General features: G+C 43.4%; 1 protein-coding gene across 3 annotated transcripts; it reads left to right on the top strand.

Annotated features, from left to right (window-relative positions):
• The first annotated feature begins 113 nt into the window (after nucleotides 1-113).
• On the top strand, nucleotides 114-17,752 carry MKRN2 (makorin ring finger protein 2). 3 transcript variants are annotated; one of them, XM_075939648.1, is made up of 8 exons: nucleotides 114-292; nucleotides 1,278-1,406; nucleotides 2,631-2,809; nucleotides 3,937-4,244; nucleotides 7,391-7,605; nucleotides 8,871-8,981; nucleotides 14,325-14,469; nucleotides 16,556-17,752. In XM_075939648.1, exons 1-8 carry the CDS (start codon nucleotides 267-269, stop codon nucleotides 16,697-16,699), a joined length of 1,257 nt encoding a protein of 418 aa, XP_075795763.1. In that variant the 5' UTR covers nucleotides 114-266; the 3' UTR covers nucleotides 16,700-17,752. The 3 variants fall into 3 exon arrangements, with proteins under 3 accessions (XP_075795763.1, XP_075795765.1, XP_006117661.1); XM_075939650.1 differs by having other exon boundaries at nucleotides 14,311-14,469; nucleotides 16,556-16,718; XM_006117599.4 differs by lacking the exon at nucleotides 114-292 and adding an exon at nucleotides 664-820.
• The last annotated feature ends 2,368 nt before the right edge of the window (nucleotides 17,753-20,120 follow it).

Below are 20,120 nucleotides of genomic sequence, written 5' to 3' on the forward strand. Positions count from 1 at the left end.
CCTGGTGTCTATGACGTGGGCAGAGGGCGGCCTCCGTGCCAATGGCTGAGGAGGGGGACGCTCTAGCTCCCGGCAGGCAGCTCTATGGTTCGCGGAAGCGGCGCTCTGGCCTCTCCCGCTGGCTCTATGGCTCAGCCCGCTTGTGAATAGTTCCCCGGAGGCCGCGGGCGCCTTCGGGAGGGGTCCGGGGACGAGTCCCGGCGGCTCCGCCCCTCGCCCGGGGCTCCGCAGAACCGCGAGCGAGCGGCGCCGACGGGAGCGGAGGCATGAGCACCAAGGACGTGACCTGCAGGTGAGAGCGGGGCCGGCCCCTCCCGCTGGCGCCGCCCGGCGGCTCTGGGCGCGCGCTCCCGCCTGGGCCTACGGCCGGGCCTGGCAATGGCCCTTCCCGGGCGGGCGGCGCCAGGCCCGGCCCTGCCCACGGAGCTCGGCCCGGGCGGCTTGTCCCTCGCGAGCGCGCTGCGCCTGGGAGCGGCCTGAGCCAAGCTACGGGCCGGGCCGGGCCGGGCGCTCCCCCTGCCTCTCGGAGCGGGGCTCGCCTCAGCGCCGAGCGCAGTGACCCGCCGGCTCCTGTCAGGCTGCCAGCGCGGGGGGGGGGTGGCGCAAACTGCACAGGGGAAGGGGCGGTTCCTCCCTAACGCCACGATCTGTCTCGTGCCCTGGAATTAGCAGCGCGGTGCTTGGTTTGGTTTGTAGGGCTCCGTTCCCAGCGAATTGTGTTCGTTGCCGCTCCTCTTCTGAGCAACTTGCAGAAAAGCAAAGGGAATACAAGCAATTTGCTGGAGGAACCAGCGTGTGTCTTGTGACTCCTGTCGATAGGGTCAGTTAACTCTCTATCCAGCAATATTAGGGTTGAAAATGACATGACATAATGTATCTTTTTTGCTCTGTTTAAATATGCATTATGTAGTGTTCATTGTTACTGCTACTCAAAAAGCAGATACTTGTCTTAGTGACCAAGAATGTTTGTATTTTAGCTATACCTATGTAAAAGTATTTAGTGGTTCACCAAGAGGACTTTTTTAGGAAGGTGTCAACCAGAAATGCTGTATCATGTGATTTAAAGTGTATAATCTATATTTCCAGCTTGGATTATGAGTATCGAGAACTTCAGCATTTCCCCATGTGTAATCCTTTATCTGAGATTTTTCTTGCAATGGAAAGCAAAGGGCAGGATTGAGAGAGAAATGTTCTTCAAGACTTTTCTCTGGAAAATAAATGTCTTTAATTTACCGTATGTAACAGATTTCTGTGGCTGTAACAATTTCTCTCTTCAGGTATTATATGCAAGGGGTGTGTCGTGAAGGAGGCAGGTGTTTGTTTTCACATGACTTAACTACAAGCAAACCCTCTACTGTCTGCAGATACTACCAGAAAGGACAGTGTGCTTATGGAACTCGCTGCAGGTAAAAATTGCCATTCTTCTAGCATAGTGTATGTTCCCCGCAATTAGAAAAAGTGATGCCAGGTAACCGGTTTTAACATCCAGCAAATAAAGGAACAGTAGCAACAGAGTTAGTTTTATTGGCTTTCCATTACCTTACTTTTTTTTTTTTTTTTTTTTTTTTTTGAAATAAACTCACTGATGTAACAGGAAAGGCAAACATTAAACTCCTGATGGATAAGTTGGATACTGAGCAGTTTCCTATTTTTATATCATTGTGCCCTGTATGGACCATCATGTTTCTATGTCTTTCTCCTTGAAGTTTGCGTTGGCTTTTAAAAAGCTGCAGGCTGCTTTTGGGTAGGAGACCATATCAGATGCACCTCCCTCCCCCTCCTCCCTCCCCCCGCCCCCCAATGGGCAGAGGCTGCTTTCCGGTGGCAGCCTCCCCTACTCTGCCTCCCATCCCAGGCTGCTGCCTCTGATAGAACCATGTGAGCCAGTGCTAGGTAAACAACTTTTAAGTTGGCTCCTTCCCCTTGCACAGTTCCTGCCTCCCCCCTGCCTGTATAGGAGGCAGCAAAGGGGGGAAGGGAGTCTGCGGAGCCTGTATGTTCAGGGTGCTGGCTGGAAAACCTGGCTTTCTGCACATATTGGCTCCAGCCTACCCTTCACCTTCCACACTGCTGCTTCTCTATTAGAGGCAGCAGCGCAGGAGGTGGGGGTGGGTCAGGTCAATTCAGTGCTTGTTGAGAGTGGGCACTGGCTCCTACCTCCTCCTATTTCCCCCCCCTTCTGATACAGAGGCAGCAAGGGGGGAATGTGTGTAGTTGACAGAATTAACTGATAAGCCTAGGCTTATTGGTTAATCATGTAGTCGTCTACACATTGACATCCTTAGTATGACTTGATATTTCAAAGGTGCCAAGTAACTAACACCCTGCTGGCTGTTTAAAATGTAGGTCTTAATTTTAATGTAAAATGGGGATCTCCTCTCATAAGGCTTAATATGTATAAAATGGTTTGAGGTTCTGGAAAGGTGTTATAGATACTCTAAGCAGGAGTATAATCATTCTTGTTATAGCTGAACACGTGATACATAAATTAATCCATTGAATAAACTGGCTCGTTAGTGGAAATCAAGAGTTTGCTACATTATCTGTTAGCTTTCTGGAGTAATAGTGACTGTGCATTGAACTAAAACTTAGCTTTTGTAGCACTTAATGTTATGTTGTTTTCTCTCCAGATATGATCACACCAGACCATCGGGGGCTGGTGGTGCAGTGGGAACTATGCCACCCAGCCTTTCTTCACCATCGTTTCAGAGCCCCAACCCTCTGCCAGAGCCCAACGTGGCTGTAATCAAGAACAAAACACATGAGCCTGGAAAACGCAAAAAGAGAACATTAGTGCTTAGGGATCGAAGTGAGTAAGAGCAATCGGTGTCAATCTCTTTGCTGGTTTTGGTTTCTGATGGATTTTTAACAATAGTTCTGTTTTCCATTCTTTGCTTTTCATCACTTTGATTTCAGTGCTGGCTATAATGGGTGTGTTTGCTTTTGTAACATCCATAGAGCATATCCTACAAATATTTATGCAAGTTAGTGACTTTACTAATGTGAATAGTCAACCTTACTTTTGTCCCACACATCCCTGATGACCTTCTTATGTCCCTCAGGCACCTGCATTAAGGAACCCTTCAGTTGCTGATGTCTCAGCCCAGAGGAACTGCGCTCCCACATGCCCTTTTCCTCCTTTTACTGCACACATATGCAATACAACTCCCTCCTCCCCCAATCTCTCCCTTTGTGCATCTCCAGTCCTCTGTGAGGTTGTAGTGCTGAATCTTCTTCCCCATCACAGCCCTGCAAAACCCAGATTTCCTTTCCTGTTCAGTCTTCCTACCTATGGTCTGTGTTAAGATGCTCAAGGAAGCTTGATAGTAATGTCAGAGAATAGAACTAGTAAATAGACCATGATCTCTGCTTTGCCTTTCTCCATAAGCCATTTTTTCTATATGAGCGGCATAGCTTTGTTTCAGTTGAGAAAGGGGATGATGTGGGAATGAATGTCTGTGAGAAGTTGGAGTTTCTAAGTAATTGGTGATCTCTTATCTAGAGGTGCCTTACAATTGTTAGCACTAAGGGAACTTGAACTTTCAAAAAAGGCTCATTGGCAGGAGAAGCAGGCTACAGTATTAGCTAAAACTCCCTGTGCCCACCCATTTCCCCCATTAGAAAATTCAGTTGGCCAATGAAAGGATCATGTGTTGTTAATAGTTACTTAAAATTGCAAATCGGAATGTAATGTTAGCTTAGTTTTCTATACTACTTAAGATCAAAATGCTTGGTTTGCTGTACTTGGTGTCTTCGGGCTTTATAGCAGGTGGTTTAAGACTGTAAAGATGGATAATTTGAGACTGAAAGGTGCCATATTCACCTGTTAATCTGATGTAAGGGTTTAACTCTTAATGAGGAAAAAATTCAATAGGTTGCTGCTGTTTTTATGCTTCTGTGGTCTGACATGCTACACACAATGCTTTTTCTTTTAAGATTTATGTGGTTTGAATGAAGAACAGGTGAGACAAAGTTCTCTGAGTGATCCAGTGTGTTGCAGTGACAAAACTGATAATGTGGAAATGAAGCCTCATTCATATTTAGAAGCTATTTGCAGCGGGCTCGAAGAAGATCCAGTGGCTGGAACTTCCTATACTGATGGACAACTGCTATGTCCCTATGCATCAGCTGGGGAATGCCAGTTTGGTGACCGCTGTCTTTACCTCCATGGAGATGTGTGTGAAATCTGTGAATTGCGAGTACTTCATCCCTTTGACCCAGAGCAGAGGAAGGCTCATGAGAAGGTAAAGATGAACATAAATAAAATCAAAATGAGACTCAGGTCTAAAACACAATATAAATATGCTTGTATGTCACAGGATCACTTAGTGCTTTATAGAGAATTTATGTGTATATTTAATTTAGATTTAATTAACTTCAATAAGAAACTTATTGAAGTTGTGTCGTATGGTTCAATTTATTTTAGATTCACGGTAAACCAGAACACGCCAGGGCTACTTAACCAGTTTCTTATTTATTGTGCGTTTTAAGCAGTTAATATAGTTGTTTAAGTCTTACATTCCTTAAGAACAATTACTATACAATTTAAATCTTAATAAATTCAAAAGCAATTAATGCAGTGCAAAGCAATGCAAAAGCAATTACTAAAAGATCTACTATATACAATAATAAACCCTAACTTACTTATACTTCACCCATATGCTACCTGCAGTGCCAGGTAGGAGGTTGTGATTCTGTTTCTTCCCACGAATTGGAATTCCATGCACTGGGCCTCTGGTGTGAAGGGCCTAATTACTTCTAGTTACGTCGAGCGGGATGTTTGGGTCAATCCTGCCCATTCCCTAACATTGATTGTTCTTACTAAGCCCAATTTATAGCAAAGCGAGACTTGATCGTTCTAATAATATTTACCAATTGATTACATATTGCGTAGGACATGTAAAATGCCCATTGCCCCTATTTGGGGTACATCCTCCTACTCCTGATGTTACTGCTATGTGCGCAGTTGACAGTTTCATGGCTGCGTCTGTACTTTTTGTTTATCAGAAACAAGTACCAGTACAAGGCTGCTTGTCGTGTGTTTTTTTTTTTTTTTGACGTGGTCTCTCATACCATGCTTAATCTGCATTGTTATGCTAAACAATTGCTGACTGTCACAGTTCCTGACTCTGTTTCCCTATTAACCCAAGCCTTGCCTGCGTGCTTTGGCACACCAGACTTGAAACAGGCCAGAAATCCACATTTTGGACAAGACAGACATAACCATTTATTGCCAGGGCAGGGTAGTCCAGCCTCTGCTACACTCGCTAGGCACCTGAACATGTAACTAATACTTCAAAATCCCAATCTCATTAAAATAAACATCCTACAGGAATTCAGCCATACATCCATCATTGTGGGAAGAATCCCCTTGGCTCTCTCCAAAAACCTCACAAATGGATGGCTTTTACAGTGTGTCTGAAAGATCACTAGATTGTCTAAATTCTACTTGTATGCCTTCTTTCAGACTACATTGATCTGAGATACCAACTCATTTATCATAGTCTTCTGCTGTGCAATCAGATGGTAACTTCTAGTCGCTACTGACATTAGCTGTAATTGCTGCATTCTACTGCTATCCATATTGGGACTAAATGGCTCGAGAATAGCATTTTAGGTTCAGTTCACTTCAGATACTGTATATTGAACTCGAACATAATTTTGGACAGCATGGGTTGGAGGCTGGGGGAGAGGGAAGCAGAAGCAAGCGGGATTTGATGTTTTCAGGGAGCTGGCTTTTAAGCTCTCCCCTGCCTCCCTACTGTGCTGCTGCCTCTGATAGAGGCAGCAACATGGGGGGGAGGGAGGGGGGAGGAGCGGTGGAGAAAGGTGGAAGCTGGTGCATGTGGGGAGCTGGCTTTAAAAGCCAGCTTTTCCTGTAACTGCATGGCATCCTCCCCCCCCCCACGTTGCTGCCTCTGTATCAGAGGCAGCACTGTGATTGGGTGAGGGGCAGGAGCCACTTCCCTCCTTCCTCCATGTGTAAATGTGTTACTACTGAAAATTTCAGCAGTTACATGTTTACCTAGAAAAACACATTTTAACATCCCTAAATCAGAGGCAAGTCAGCTGTTGATGGTTCAGTTGGTTCTTTTGCATATGCAGTAATTTTGTTAGTAAAGCTGGGGGTAGTTTGTGTTTTGCCTTTTTTTTTTTTTTTTAATGGTCCTTCGGTTTTATAATTATGATCTCCATCAGCTAGCAGTAGGAATTTTTGCTGTGCCAAGTTAATACATGTTTCAGGGAGAAGGGTTTGTAACCACTAGAATACATTCCTCTTCAGAATCTGCAAGGCAACCTGAGCTTTTTGGTGTCAATATTCTTCCATCAGCAAATACCTGTTAAAACCACTGGCAAAGTGTCCCTCATCCTCCTCTAAATCTGGCCCACTTGAAGGATGGCAACCTTACTGCATCTATCACTTATTGTATTACTCAAGTGGCTGAGATCTGTGCAGTGGATTCAAAGGTTCATTCATGGTTCCAGTCTTACTGATGACCTATAGGGCTGTCAATCTGATGCCATATGTTGGTATTTCTGTAATTCTAGTTTTGGTGTGTGGGTGGGTGGTTTTTTTTTTTCTTAAATCCAATCAGAAATTGCATCCGAATCCTTAACAGAATGTTACGGTTGTAAAGTCAAGCACTGAAAAGTTACAAAAAGCCAGAGTTAAAGCTGCCTGGGAATAGTAATGCTGTCTTACTTCACAGGAGTACTGTGAAAACAAATCAATATATGTGAAGCACTCAGTTATCCTAGTGATGATCACCGTAGAAAATATGCAGAAGAAATTAACATGTATTCAGAACAGAGTTTAAATAGGGATATTAAATTGCAGTTATCTGGCTAATTGTATAGTCAATAAGGTCTGTTGTTCAGATCCGTCTGTTGTTCAGATCCGCAGTGAGGATAGCTCCAGGATCCGACTTGAACATCGCTAGGTTTAAATAGTGTGCAGTAAATAAGTTCTGGGTCCACACAGTGAACAAGCATGAAACAAATATTGAAAGTGCTCACTGAAGGTGCAGCCATAATTCTGTGCACTGAAGAAGGCAGGGATGCTCTGGAATAAATGGGTTGGTCATGTAATTAAAGACTGTATCTTAATTTACCCTGTGGAGTATGCATTAAGTTGCACAGGGAATCTTAATTTTGGTGTTTTCTAACTTTTGTGGGCTGGAATTTGCAACCTTAGTGCTCTTAACAGATTTTTTGGGATGCTTTATTAAACAAAAGATATGAGCTAGATTCTCAGAGTTAGATGCACTAATACTATGTTTTCTTTCTACATGACTTACATAGATATTTGTTTTTTACAAGCTAGAATCCTTGTGCAAATATGGCAGACACTCGGAGCAACTCTTTGCTTCTGTCGTCTTTTATTACCTAGATGTGCATGGCAGCATTTGAACATGAAATGGAGAAGGCCTTTGCCTTTCAGGCAAGTCAGGACAAAGTATGCAGTATCTGCATGGAAGTGGTGTATGAGAAACCATCTGCCTCAGAGAGGAGGTTTGGAATCCTTTCTAACTGCAATCACATCTACTGTTTGTCCTGCATCCGGCAGTGGAGGTGTGCTAAACAATTTGAGAATGTGATCATAAAGTAAGTATAAATTTTGTGCAAGAGCTCCACCAGTGGGAATTGTGTCCCCTCAGATCACATTCTTTGTAGCTTCTGTCATTCGGGTAATCTCTTCTATTAATCTTTTGACTGGACACGGTGCTATCTCTTTCATATCAAACTGTGTTCACAAAGAGAAATTCTATGCCCCTAGAAGACGAATGTGTCCAATACTGAGGTTGTGACGAAAATCTTGACTTCGTATCCCCTCTTTTTAGCTATATACATGCATTTAAAGCTTGATTCTCTTTAGAACAAAAATACCAGGAACATTTAAGAATCTGTTTGATGACAAAAGATGAAACTTGCTCTTTCTCTGGGACTTATTAGAAAGTTACATATGTCTCAAGGAAAACTTTGGAAAATATTTTCCATTCTTATACTGAAGTGGGTTGTAGAACTGAAATCCTTCACAATGAGTTTGCTACAGTGACATGTAGCACCCAGATAGCTACTCATAGTAGAGTAGCGCTCCCAATGGGCACTCACCTGTGAGTAGCTTGGTCTGTTACTGGAAATGAGGCTGTTGAGGTTAGTTTTGACTCCCGGGTGAACTACTGCAAAAACCGACACGTTTTCAACCTTTTCAGAAAGTAGGACTGACACTCTTCAATACTATTTGTGATCTCATCAACTATCTGCAAAGCTATTAGGAAAAAGAATGGAATTTAATATTAAGAAGGTATGGCTGAAAGATTGGATGGTTCATGGGGCCGGTACATTATAGTCTTTTGGCAGCTCATTGGTAATCGCTAAAAATTATCTGATGGCCATTAGACGTTCCATATGAAATAATCTGGGTTTTAATGAATGTGTCCACCTCACAAGATCACTATTCTAATTAGCCTGCTTAGTTTCACTCTTAGTAGACAGGTCAAGTATTAAACGTCTCTTGTGCTCTTCTGCTGCTGTAGTGTCTAATATTGTTTGGATAGCTTAATTCTTAAGGGGAAAATCATTAGCCACACTGATTAGGAAAAGCATGCTAACTATTCAATGTTGATTAAACTATAGCTTGGACCAAACCTGATTGGGCTCAACTAGTTTATTTCTGTTGAATTGATTTTAATTATTTAAAAAGTGTGTATACACAGTGTACAGGGTAATCAGCTATGATACACTTTGATGCTTCAGTATGAAAGATCCTAGTCCCCTTTCTGCATATGCTGTTCATGGCTAGTTGTTGAGAAATATCTATTCTCAGCAAGTTGTATGTACATTTAATTTCTTTTTATTACCCATTTAAGATCCTGTCCTCAGTGCCGAGTGACATCAGAGTTTGTAATACCTAGTGTATACTGGGTTGAAGACCAGAACAAGAAAAATAAGCTGATAGAGGCATTTAAACAGGGAATGGGGTAAGTTTGCTAGCTATCATTTATTTTTTTCTTAGATAAACTGAAAAGGTAGTGGACCAAGGTATTCAATACTTTCCTCTTTAAAATATTTTCTTTAATATCATACAGAACATACCTTGTGGAAAGTACACGTGCGCGCACACGCACACGCAAACTCCCCCCTCCCCCATATATGTCTCCTGTGATTTCAGTGAAAGTGAAGGAACTCATGTCTAGCATTGGTCTTCCCTTGAATAACATGAATTTAATTTTCATTTTAGCTAGACTAATACCTTTTGAAAATATCCCTTACGCTTAAATTAGAAATCCCCCTCTCTCCAGGGGGGAGTGTTAGTAATTCTACTTTTCAAAATTGGTTGTCAAGGGTATTTTTGCTTACTTCCCAAAACTACATTTAGATAACTTCTGCTGATTTTATTAACCCAGGCAGTTACACCAGAGTACAGGCAGTCCCCGGGTTACATACAAGATAGGGACTGTAGGTTTGTTCTTAAGTTGAATTTGTATGTAAGTCGGAACTGGTACATATTGTAGGGGAAACTCTAGCCAAACATTTCTCCAGAGCTCAGTTTTATTCTCCCACACCTCACTTCCCTCACTCCTTTATTCTCAAGCTGAGGTGTCTGCTGAGAAAAGCCGCTCCGCGTCTCCCTGGTCTGCTGGGGGGCGCTAGCTTCGCGTCTCCCTGGTCTGCTGGGGGGAAGCAGCTAGTGCGGGGTTGCCTCACCCTGTTTGTAAGTAGGGATCCGATGTAAGTCGGATCCATGTAACCCGGGGACTGCCTGTATTGTACTTTTGCATTGTAAAGGGAGGAAAAAACAAATCACTGAGCTGACTTTTATAATCTTATTTCTTTGTTTCCATTTTCCTGTCTGTAAAATGAGGTAAAACTTTGCAGGGTTGTTGAAGGATTTGTTGCTGTTGTGCCATCTGTGAGTTTCTCTTTTTGGTGGGAGGGTAAAGTATCATTACTCACTAATACTTTTCATTATCATTCATCCCCATTATGAAGGGTGTGTAAATAGATCTTTACGTTGCACTAGTAAGTTTTTGTCCCATGTTGGAACGCTAAAAGCTGAACGATGATGTACATTAATCTCCTGGAGACACACTGTTTGCAGTAGTTGTTCTGGAATAATTCAATTAAAAAAAAAACTGTGTTAAATTGGTAATTTAAAAAAGTGTGACACACAACCTTTAGGAAAGCTTACAGTCCTTCCTCCACCACCGTGGAAATATGTACCACAGAATTGCTGTTTAAGAGTTGGGCACTTGTTCTCTTGAGTTTAGTTTTTCTATGGCAAAAAAGATTCAGATGAATTAGATATTATAAAATGAGGGTATTTCCAGGCAGGTATGTTGTAGTGGTGTAAATGGTTAACCAGTTACCCAGGAGGCATTAGCTTTATTGGCAGGAGTAGGAACCATTTTTGGATTGGGGCTGCTCACGCTGGTAAGAGATGCTGGCAAAGGGTTAACTCACAGGTATGTGTAGGTCTGGACATCGTCATAGCAGTTGGGAGAGGTGGTGGAATGCATACGGAAAACTTGGACTCCCAATAAAGGGGAAAGAATCTGAGTGTGTAGTGGGGGGAATTTCCGAACACAGAATCTAGAATCGGCCGTGGGTAGGTGGGTGAGCAGCCTGTTAGCTCACTGTGCTGCTTCAAGTACTTTAGGATGTCAGTGTGTCCCTCCATGGCCATGAGCATGTGTTCTGTGGCCAGCCTGGCAAAGGCCGGGTTGTCCTTGTGGTTCCTCAGCTCTTTCTGAGTACTGGTCCTAATGTCTGCCTTCTCTCTGACTGATGTAGCTCTTCATAAACAAAATCCTCTCTATTTTCTAAGGTGTCTCGTTCCCTGTAGTGCACACACGGCAGCAGCAAAGAACAGTTCCTAGCTGCCAGACACACTCTGTGACCATCTTCACTCTATGCTAGGGGTGTGAGTGAGTAATCAAGTCAGTACTCAACTAATCGCTCCTCCCAACCCCTGCTGCCTCTCTATTTGTATTAAAAGCCCGTTCGCCCCAGCACCATCTCAGTGAGGGAAGAGATGCTGTCGGGGAGGCAGCACAAGCTGGGACTGAGCAGTCCTGGTTCAGGCCAGGTCCCCCGCTGCGGCTCTGCCTTTTAAATGTAGTAAGAGATCCACAGCGGTCCTAGAGCCGGTGTGACCTGGGACTACTTGGTCTTGGCTCGCTCCGCCCTGGGAGTTAACCCCCTTATAGGCTAATCGATGGAAATTCCACTAACTATCAATTAGCTGATCAATCACTAAACATCCCTACGTATCCTGCTCATACCCTTTTTCACACAGAGATGGAGAAATGTGCCCAGACATGTCCCAGTTCCTATTGGTCACCCGCAGCTAGGACTGAACAAACTGCTCTCCCCATACAGTGATCAGATCCACCAGCTCTGCAGCAGTCCAAGCAGGGGAGTGTTTTTGTGATGACCAGGCCTGGGCACCTGGGAAGATGTCATGAGACGGCTGCGTGCTGAGCCAGCCCATGGGGGAGGAGTTTTGCAGGTGCTTAGGCTGCAAGAAAAGGGAATTAAATTTCATTGGGCTTGCAAGGAGGTGGGGTGGGTAGCTGGTCACCTGGCTGCAGGGCAGGAGAGTTCAAACTGCTGACTAAAGCAGCTGATTGGGAATCATGGGCCATTTCATGAGCCCAGAATCAAGGACAAAAGGCCTTGGGGTGTCGACAAACATGCAGTGGAGATAACATAGGGAGGGTGGAGCTGGAAGGTTTTTGTTGACAAAAATGACTTTTGCAACAAGTCACGATTGAATGCTCATGCATGTTTTGTTGACACGTCCTCAACGTAACTTGCCAGTGCAGACAAGCCCTTAGATCGGTGGTTCCCAAACCTTTTGGCATCACCCTTTTCGATTCTTGAAAAATCCTCATGCCTCTCCACTCCCCCCCCAAAAAAAAATTTTTGCGGCAAAACTTGAGAGAAAAGAGAGAGGTTGTGATGTAGAAAAATGTGATTCCCTTGGGTGGGGTGGGGTGGGGTTCTCCATTCAAACCAGAGTTAGCAGCACATTAAGGCTATTTTCTTGGCTTTTCTCTTTCCAACATTTGGGAGACTAATTGTCTTACTGGAAATCTGCAATAGTCTTTGAAGAAAAGCCCTTCTCCTTCTTGAGGCCACCCACATGAGGGCAAGTGAAGGTGAGACAAATAGAGTGTACCTGTAATACTAGCTCATTTGTTTATAAGCTAACAGCGAATCGAGGGTTCGTCAGTCTTTTAGGGTTCAGTTAAATGTTTCTCTAACAGCATATCAGCTGTAAAGTTCTGTGACCTTCACTGTTTGCTACAGAGCATGTTGTTTACTTTGTGTCTGGTTCTCTATTTCTGTAGAGTGCACATTTATCAGTCACATTGGGGTCGGTGCTATTAATATTACAGGAGGTGGACCTTGTAGCTGCAGCTTGCTAACAACCAGCTCAGTACTTTGTGGCTTGATCTGTGTCTGACTGTAGGGAGCATTAGTGGTTTTTGTGTGTGGAAATGGAAAGGGTGATGTTTCCCAGAAACATTCTTGTGTTTAAGTAGGGGAGGAGGAATGTGGCAAAAATCTGGGTGGCCTCTCGTGTATAGCCATTGGTGTTTGAAAAAACAAGCTTTCAGACATTCATTTCTTCTCTATCCAGCAACTAATTGAAAGGTAAAATTTGCACTTGCTTTTGTACGTTATTATTTAATGTAGGTCTGTGGGGAAATTTGTTCCTCTTGCTGACATATAGATCCTATACTTCAGTTAAAATCATTAGACTTGGCGTGCATAGGAGGAAATGTAGCTCTTCAGCTATTCTTATAATTCGGTGAAAGTACATTATTAGGTTAACTGATCCGGCAGTTTTGTCTTGGTCTGTGTGTTACCAGGAAATGCAACTCTTCCCTTTATATAGCAAAACAGGTACATAGTTCCCACCTAGCTAGGAGGATCTGAGATGAGTAACAAACATAGATGAAGGATTATTATGGCTGCAATGTTGAAGTACACATTTTCTCTCTCAACGTCTCTGGTTGGATTCATTCCGTTCATAAACTGGGTGCTGCCTCATCTCACAATGTGTATAAATTAGAACACTCCATTATTGTCATTGGGCAAATCCTTTTTTCATTTTATACTGAAGGTTAAATAGTGCTTCGGGTTCCTTTTGCCTCCAAGGGTAGTTACTCACTGAATGCAATAATTACTAAGGTTTTAATTGTAACTTTGAAGGAGCAAACTTGACTCTTCTAGTTCCACTGAGCTTTCTGCTTCAGTTGGTGCTTTGATCAGTGCAGCATCATGACTTGGTTTCACCATCTAGATAACTTTTGTTGCTTATGTTAAAATTAGAGTGTTTAAATATAGGGCCAGCTGGGTCTGGGGTCAATGAGGAGGAGCTGTACCTGCTGCAGGGAAGAGCAGATGTCATTGCTTTAAAAAAAAAATCCTTCCTGACACTGCAGTAACTACCATAATTTAGCGAATATACCCCCTGGGTTATATTTTACAAACCCCTCCCCCCTGCGGGTTATAGTCGTGAGCGGGTTATATAGGGATTTTTTTTTTACAGAAATGGCAGAGGATCCTTCACCCCACCCCACCCCCCACCTTCACTACCTTTGCCCGGCTGGGTACCAAACAATGTGGGGAAACTTGCAGCCAGGAATGCTCTGGAGTCGGGGCAGAGGCATCCCCAGCAGAGGGGAGGCTCCCAGCCTGGACTGACAAAGGGAAGGCGTCCGGAGCAAGTTGCGGGCGCGGGGCAACACATTTAAAACATTACTTTGTTGTGCAACTAATAAAAGAAAAACAGTTTAAAAAAAAAGGCTTTGCATTCGCATTCACTCTGATCTAAAAGCTTTAAAGTTTGAAAAGCTTAAAAAGGGTAAAAGTTTAAAATGCTACAAGTTAAAATCAGCGACTGACTAAATGGTGTTGTTCAAAGGGGTTATATAGCCCTGACTGCTTGGCCTTATCAGCTGATTACAGGAGCTTCGCATTACCCTCAGCTGCGGTTCATTGACAGGTGATTAAAGGGGCTTTGGAGTACCATTATTCACTGTCTCTCTCCTGTGGGCTATAGTGGTGCGTGGGGTATCCAGGGATTCCTAAACTCAAAAGGGAAAAACCGTGGGGTTTATTCACTAAATTACGGTGTTTGGTTCAGGAACCATTGAGCTATTCCTGCTTGATTGGGGAATGAGTTCTCTAATGCAGGGCCTTTCTGAGATGGGGTGTTAGGAACTAACCTGGAGTAGATGTTCTGGAGAAGTTTTTGTCCCCTGGATGTTTTTTACCATCATTTAAAGAAAGTAGTTCTTCTCTTTCAGGAAAAAGGCATGCAAATACTTTGAACAAGGAAAGGGAACCTGCCCTTTTGGAGGAAAATGCCTTTACCTTCATGCTTACCCAGACGGGACACGAGCCAAACCTGAGAAACCACGAAAACAACTGAGCTCAGAGGGGACTGTGCGGGTGAGCAGATATTTAGTCATTGATTTGCTTGAAGTCCTGCTTGAAAGTCTCACTTGAACATCCATTGCCCTTTTACAGCTGGGGTGGGGAACCTACAGCCCAGGGGCCAGATTGGCCCCAGGCTTGTCTGGATGAGCCCTGCGGCCCCCCATGCAACTGCCCCCTGTGGGGCTAGGGAGCCACCACTGGCTCGCCACCCTTGTGAGAGCCAGCCAGTGTTAGGAAAGCTGGAGCCAAATCCGACCCGCAGCTCTGTTTGCTGCTGCTCTCCTCTCCCCTCCCCTGGCTAAGGAAACAGCAGTGTAGCAAAGCATTGTTTGGAGGCTTTCTAATTGGCCAACATTATGGCCAATAGGAGCAGCAGGAATCGGTGCTCCTCTCTTCTCCCTTCCTCCCTCCCCCAACTGCAGATGGCTTGCTAACCTCATGGGGGCAGTTGCAGGCAAGCCTGGGGGCTGATCTGGCTCCTGGGCCACAGGTTCCCCACCCCTGCTGTAAGGAAGCACTGGGAGCTGTGGAGCTGTTCAGGTAAGTGCCCATCCACCACCCAGACCTCCCCTCCTCCTTCCCCTCCCTGCCCAGCCCTACCACCTTCCCAGACCCACCAATCCCCAACCCACTCTTGCATCCTCCCTAGGGATATAATAGTGTAACTGGTTAAATGATTAACTGGTAAGTGGATTATCAGTTAATGCTATTGCTTCATGCATCCCTCTCAGCCCCCCAGGTTCTGCCAGTAAACTTTTTAGCAGGCTGGCCAGCAGCCTGGCTCAGTCCCAGCTTATGCTGGGTCCTGTGGTTCTGCACCAAGAGTTCTTGCAGAGCTGCACTGGGGATAGTTCACAGGCCCCAATGCAAGCGAGGGCTGAATTCTTAGTGCTAACCTGTGTTGATAGTCAACACATTTTGTTGGCCATAATTAATGAATTACACAGTTAACATCTGTAAACGTCCATCCTGCCCAGACATGCAGAACTCCTCCTGGTTGGCCCCACCACAGAGCTTAAGGCAGCCCTCAGTCTACTAGCCAGGTCCCTCTAGGCTCTTGTATGCAAGGGCAACGGGAAGAGTCTTTCCGCTTCTGTCAGCGGCCATGTCAGGTAAGGGGTTTTCTTGCTGCCTTTGTGCAGCCCCCCGACTCTTTTTGTGTGGGTCAGCAGCTCCCAACCCGAAGTGTTCCCCATCCTTCCTTTCTGTCTAGGCTGAGGCAAATTTAAGAAAAGCATTTTGCTCTTTAAAAGCCACCTTTTGGGCGCCCATCTTGGCATCAATTGTGAATTTGCATGAAAATCAAAATGAAAGGAAACTTCCTCTTACACTTACTTTTCAAGAGCTCTACGGTCAGTGGGGAAAATGTCTCTTCCCTCACATTAGTCAAAACTTCATCTTTAACAAATTCCTGATCCTCTAGCTATTGCATACCTCTCCTGTCTGGGGGAGTAGCGCATTGTTGGATTTGTGCTGCAAAAGTATTCGGTTAACGCCTGCTGCATGTAAGAGTTCAGTGGGCCAGGAATCTGCACTTGAGCTGTTCTCAGAGTTGGAAGTCCAAAGGGAATTGTAGAAAATGTTCTGAGGGGACAGTTCAGGCTTAATGTCTACTAGCTTGTATCTTTCAGATCTGCTTTGCTTATTAGGTGGCTATGTGCATGCACATGCAGATAGCCCTCTCGGGTGATTCCTAAAGTTAAGATGGAGCTAGTCTCTAAAACATTAGCTAATAAGTTTGTTACTGACAATGATTTCTAATGCAGAAGTTGACTGTTCAATGTTTTTCTTGCTTCCAGCCTGCTTTTTACTTGAGTAAAACAAAATATGCCAGTTAGTAGGAACAGTAAGAAACACTCCTTATCCCTTTTTAATTTGAGCATGTATTTTCCCATTCAAGATTGATCAACTTCAGAAAAAAAGGGGGAAGTAAATAAAAACAAGGATAGAGGTAAAACCAAGGCGGCAGCAGAGGGGCCAGCAAAATCCCTCATCCAGGACCATACATGTTCGTCAGGGTGCTGGAACAGGAAGGTCCAACTTATACAGCCAGGAATAAGATGTCAGTTTGAGCTTACATATTATTCTGTTTTCACAGTTCTTCAATTCTGTTCGGCTCTGGGATTTTATTGAAGACAGAGAGAGTAGGACTATGCCCACTACTGAAGATGAAGTGACAGAGCTTGGAGAGCTTTTCATGCACCTCTCAGGAGCAGATCAAGAGTCTGCCACTCCTCAATAAAGGGAACTAAGGAACAAAAGTTTTGTTTTCTTCTGTACCAGTCCAACTATTTATTTAGGGAAGGTTTTAATTTACAGCAAGCAGTCAAAAGTAATGTGCCCTGTGGCTTACTGGTGAGATCCTGGTAGAAATTTAATATCTGTATAGGAATAATAGAAGCATCTTAAATAAAAACACTAACAAGTGTGTGGGGAAAGGAAGCTTTAGGGGTGATTTTGTGCATACATCTTACACAGCAGAGGCCAATTGCCAAAGCTTTAATTGCAGTGTTTAAGCCCAGGATACTAGAGAGAGCAGGTGGGAGAGGTAATAAGTCTTTCCTGAAACAGAAGTTGGGCCAGTAAACTCTCACCCACCTTGTCTCTTTAACTTGTATCTGTTTGACTAACTTTCCATACTTACCTTACTGAATTATGTCAACTAACTTGCCCAAAACAACACTTACAAACTCCCTAGTCCTAAAAAAAACTGAGAGGCTGGTTTGATAGTCCAAGAGACATCACTTTAATCAGCCTTGTTCCCAACACCATTTCTTGGGCATTATTTCTGTATACCCCTCATACAGTACCTATTGCAAAAAGCACAGCAATGATCAAACAAGTTGAGCTGACAGCATTGTAGTGCAAGATGCAGGATTTCTAATACTAAATAATTAGCCATACCTATAACTTCTGCATTTTGATGTTTTAATTAGTGTGAACTGTACTAATTGAAAAATGAACATGAAGAGCCATAGAAAATTGCAAAATTCCCCCAGGACTTTGCAGTGGGAAATATGAACAGGGTAAAGAGAATCAGGGGGTAATCTTTGCCTTGACATGGCTGCACTGCAACTAGTGTAGAGAGCAAAAGGAGTGTTTCAAAACTGATACTGCTGAAGATGCATGCAAGAATGATCCACACTGCCTAGTCACATTGTACTGGTCTGTAATCCAATATGTTGCCCAAGACCCTAGAATTATGATAATTGGCAATTGAACTGTATGTACTGGATTTCAATTACAGAACCTAACAGTTTCTCTTAAAATTAAATGTAATTTATTCTGAATATAATTTGTATGCATCCCTTTGTCAGAATTGTCTCAATTTAAAATTCTTCTGTATAGCCATTTTGTCCAATGGTTTTCCCCCATACTTTCAAAATATTTAAGATTAAAATGTTTGTCCTTTAATAGACTGCTTCCCCCTCCACCCTATACAAAGGAACAATCAAGGACAGTCTCCAGGAAACTAGAAGTCAAAGTTCAGTCACTGGTAGTATGACTAACCTCAACAGGGTTGGCATAGAAGCCTTTACTCGCAGGCCTGCTTTTATTATCTGAGCTATTCCCAGGGTTCAAACCATAGTCTTGCTCATATAGCAGAACCTCAGTTAGAAACTGAAGATAGCCACACATCTCATTTAGAGCTGGAAGTAGCAGAGGAAAAAACCCTGTAGTCCAGCACTTCAGTTTAAATGATTTAAAAGCTAAGGAAACTTTCTGTGCTTGTTTCATTTAAGATGGTTAAAAGCAGCACTGATCTTCTGCATAGTAAAATTTCAAAGTTGTAGTAAATCAATATTTACCTGTAAGCTTTTGAAAGAACCACCATAATGTTTTGCTCAGGATTAGGAACAACCTCCTTTCCCTAGGGGTTTGTAACCTGAGGCTCTAAAGTCAGCAGCTGGCTATTTTCATGGATAGATTTTAATTGAGCTCACTAGTTATGTGCTCTATAGAGTAGGCTCTTGCTGGTTTGTGAAGCCCTGCAAGATGGCTGGAGCCTGTTTCTTTCTTTGACCTCTGCACCATGTTAAATGGAGAAGCCATATAAAGAGTCTGTCAGTGCTTCTGTGATTGTCAGTGATTCTGCTGCAACTGATGCAGAAAGGTAATTACTTTCCAATAGTGGATGGTGCAAATAATTGTCATTGACTTTGTAGGTTGTGCTAGCTTGTTGCTACAGATAACGGAGGTACTAATTTAAAAACTGATTAGGTGAACTTAAACAGGTCTGGCTGAATGATTTGACTGAAATGGACAAACAGTGAAATGCTAGCACTACAGCCCAAGCTCTCAATCTTCCCAAACTACTGTACCCCTTTCAGGAGTCTGATTTGTCTTGTCCCCAAGTTTCCCCTCACAAATGACTGACTTTAAAAAAAAATCACAAGTACAGTGTCATAACATACTATTACTGAAAAATACCTTAATTACCATACAATTATGAAATAAATCAATTGGAATATAAATAATGCACTTATATTTGATTGTCTAGTATATCAAGCAGCATAAATAAATCACTGGCTGCATTTTTAGTTTGCACTTACTTCATTAGCTCATCCTACATAGCCTAGTGTAGAACTTTGACCAATATCTATAAAAGTTGATGTATCCTCTGGAAGACTTCTGTGTGGGGAGAAAAAGGGAAAAGCTTGAGGCCTCACCTGAACCTCCTTCCCCCCATTTTACTGAGCTTGGTGCAACCCTCAGCAAGGCTGGGGTTGACCTGCTGTGCCCAGGGAGTCAGTTCTAAGGCCAGTACTGCCCATCATTAGCAAATTTCTCTGGGACAAATGCCTGGTTTTGATAAAGTGGGGATAGCTGAGAAAGAGAACTGTCCCAGACAAAATGGGACAAGTGGCCATCCTACCTGTGTACCACTCAGGTATGCATAGCCTTAGTTGAGAACTATTGCTGTAGCCAACATCTTCAGTATTAATAGATTTTGAGATTGATGTGCAAAGGAGGAGCAAAGGGAACAGGTAGAAATAGAGTTAATGGCTTGAAGAAAAAGGTCACTTTTGCCCATCACATCCAATTATGGATATTGGAATTGCATACAAGCCTGAAAATTTACATAGCCTCAATCAAGTGCCATTTTTATACAAAATGTGTAAGTTCCAACCATCTGGTACTCAGAGGCATGGCTGTCCCTCATTTGTCATCTGGGATGCACTAAACATAATCTTACTAACAAAGATTGCAATTTAACTATGGACAGTAGGGTCAAAATTATGAACCTTTTCCAACTCTGACACACACAACTTTCTACTTATTTTAATGGTAGAGGCCCCCATTACAACCAGGTCTCTTTACAACTACAACAGTAGCTTCAGAAATGACTAATTATATGACAGAGAGGTGTAACAAACCAGGGGAGGGAAAATGAAGGCAATGACAAAACAATGTATGCCAGAAGAAATGAACTACACAGCAAGATGGTCAGGCTTGCGTGAAAAGATTAACAATGTAATTAAGAATCCATGCCAGGCACCTGAGTCCTTCAAACGTTCACTTTTTCTGTACCAGCATCTGTGACACTAGCCCCTTTCTGCGACTTGTTTTCAGCATTTTGCTGCATGTCATTAGTTTTGGAAAAGCTACCTGCATTATTTCTATATTGAAGAGTAGCTCCTCCCATTAAAACCTCACAGCTA

This window comes from Pelodiscus sinensis, chromosome 11 (assembly GCF_049634645.1).
Source record: "Pelodiscus sinensis isolate JC-2024 chromosome 11, ASM4963464v1, whole genome shotgun sequence".
NCBI lineage: Eukaryota > Metazoa > Chordata > Testudines > Trionychidae > Pelodiscus > Pelodiscus sinensis.

Excerpts from the sequence above, each read along its gene's own strand:
- MKRN2 (XM_075939648.1), top strand. The coding sequence starts at position 267 with ATGAGCACCAAGGACGTGACCTGCAG. Across the intron at positions 4,245-7,390 it reads AGAGGAAGGCTCATGAGAAG|ATGTGCATGGCAGCATTTGA; the intron begins GTAAAGATGAAC and ends TTTATTACCTAG. Across the intron at positions 8,982-14,324 it reads GCATTTAAACAGGGAATGGG|GAAAAAGGCATGCAAATACT; the intron begins GTAAGTTTGCTA and ends CTTCTCTTTCAG.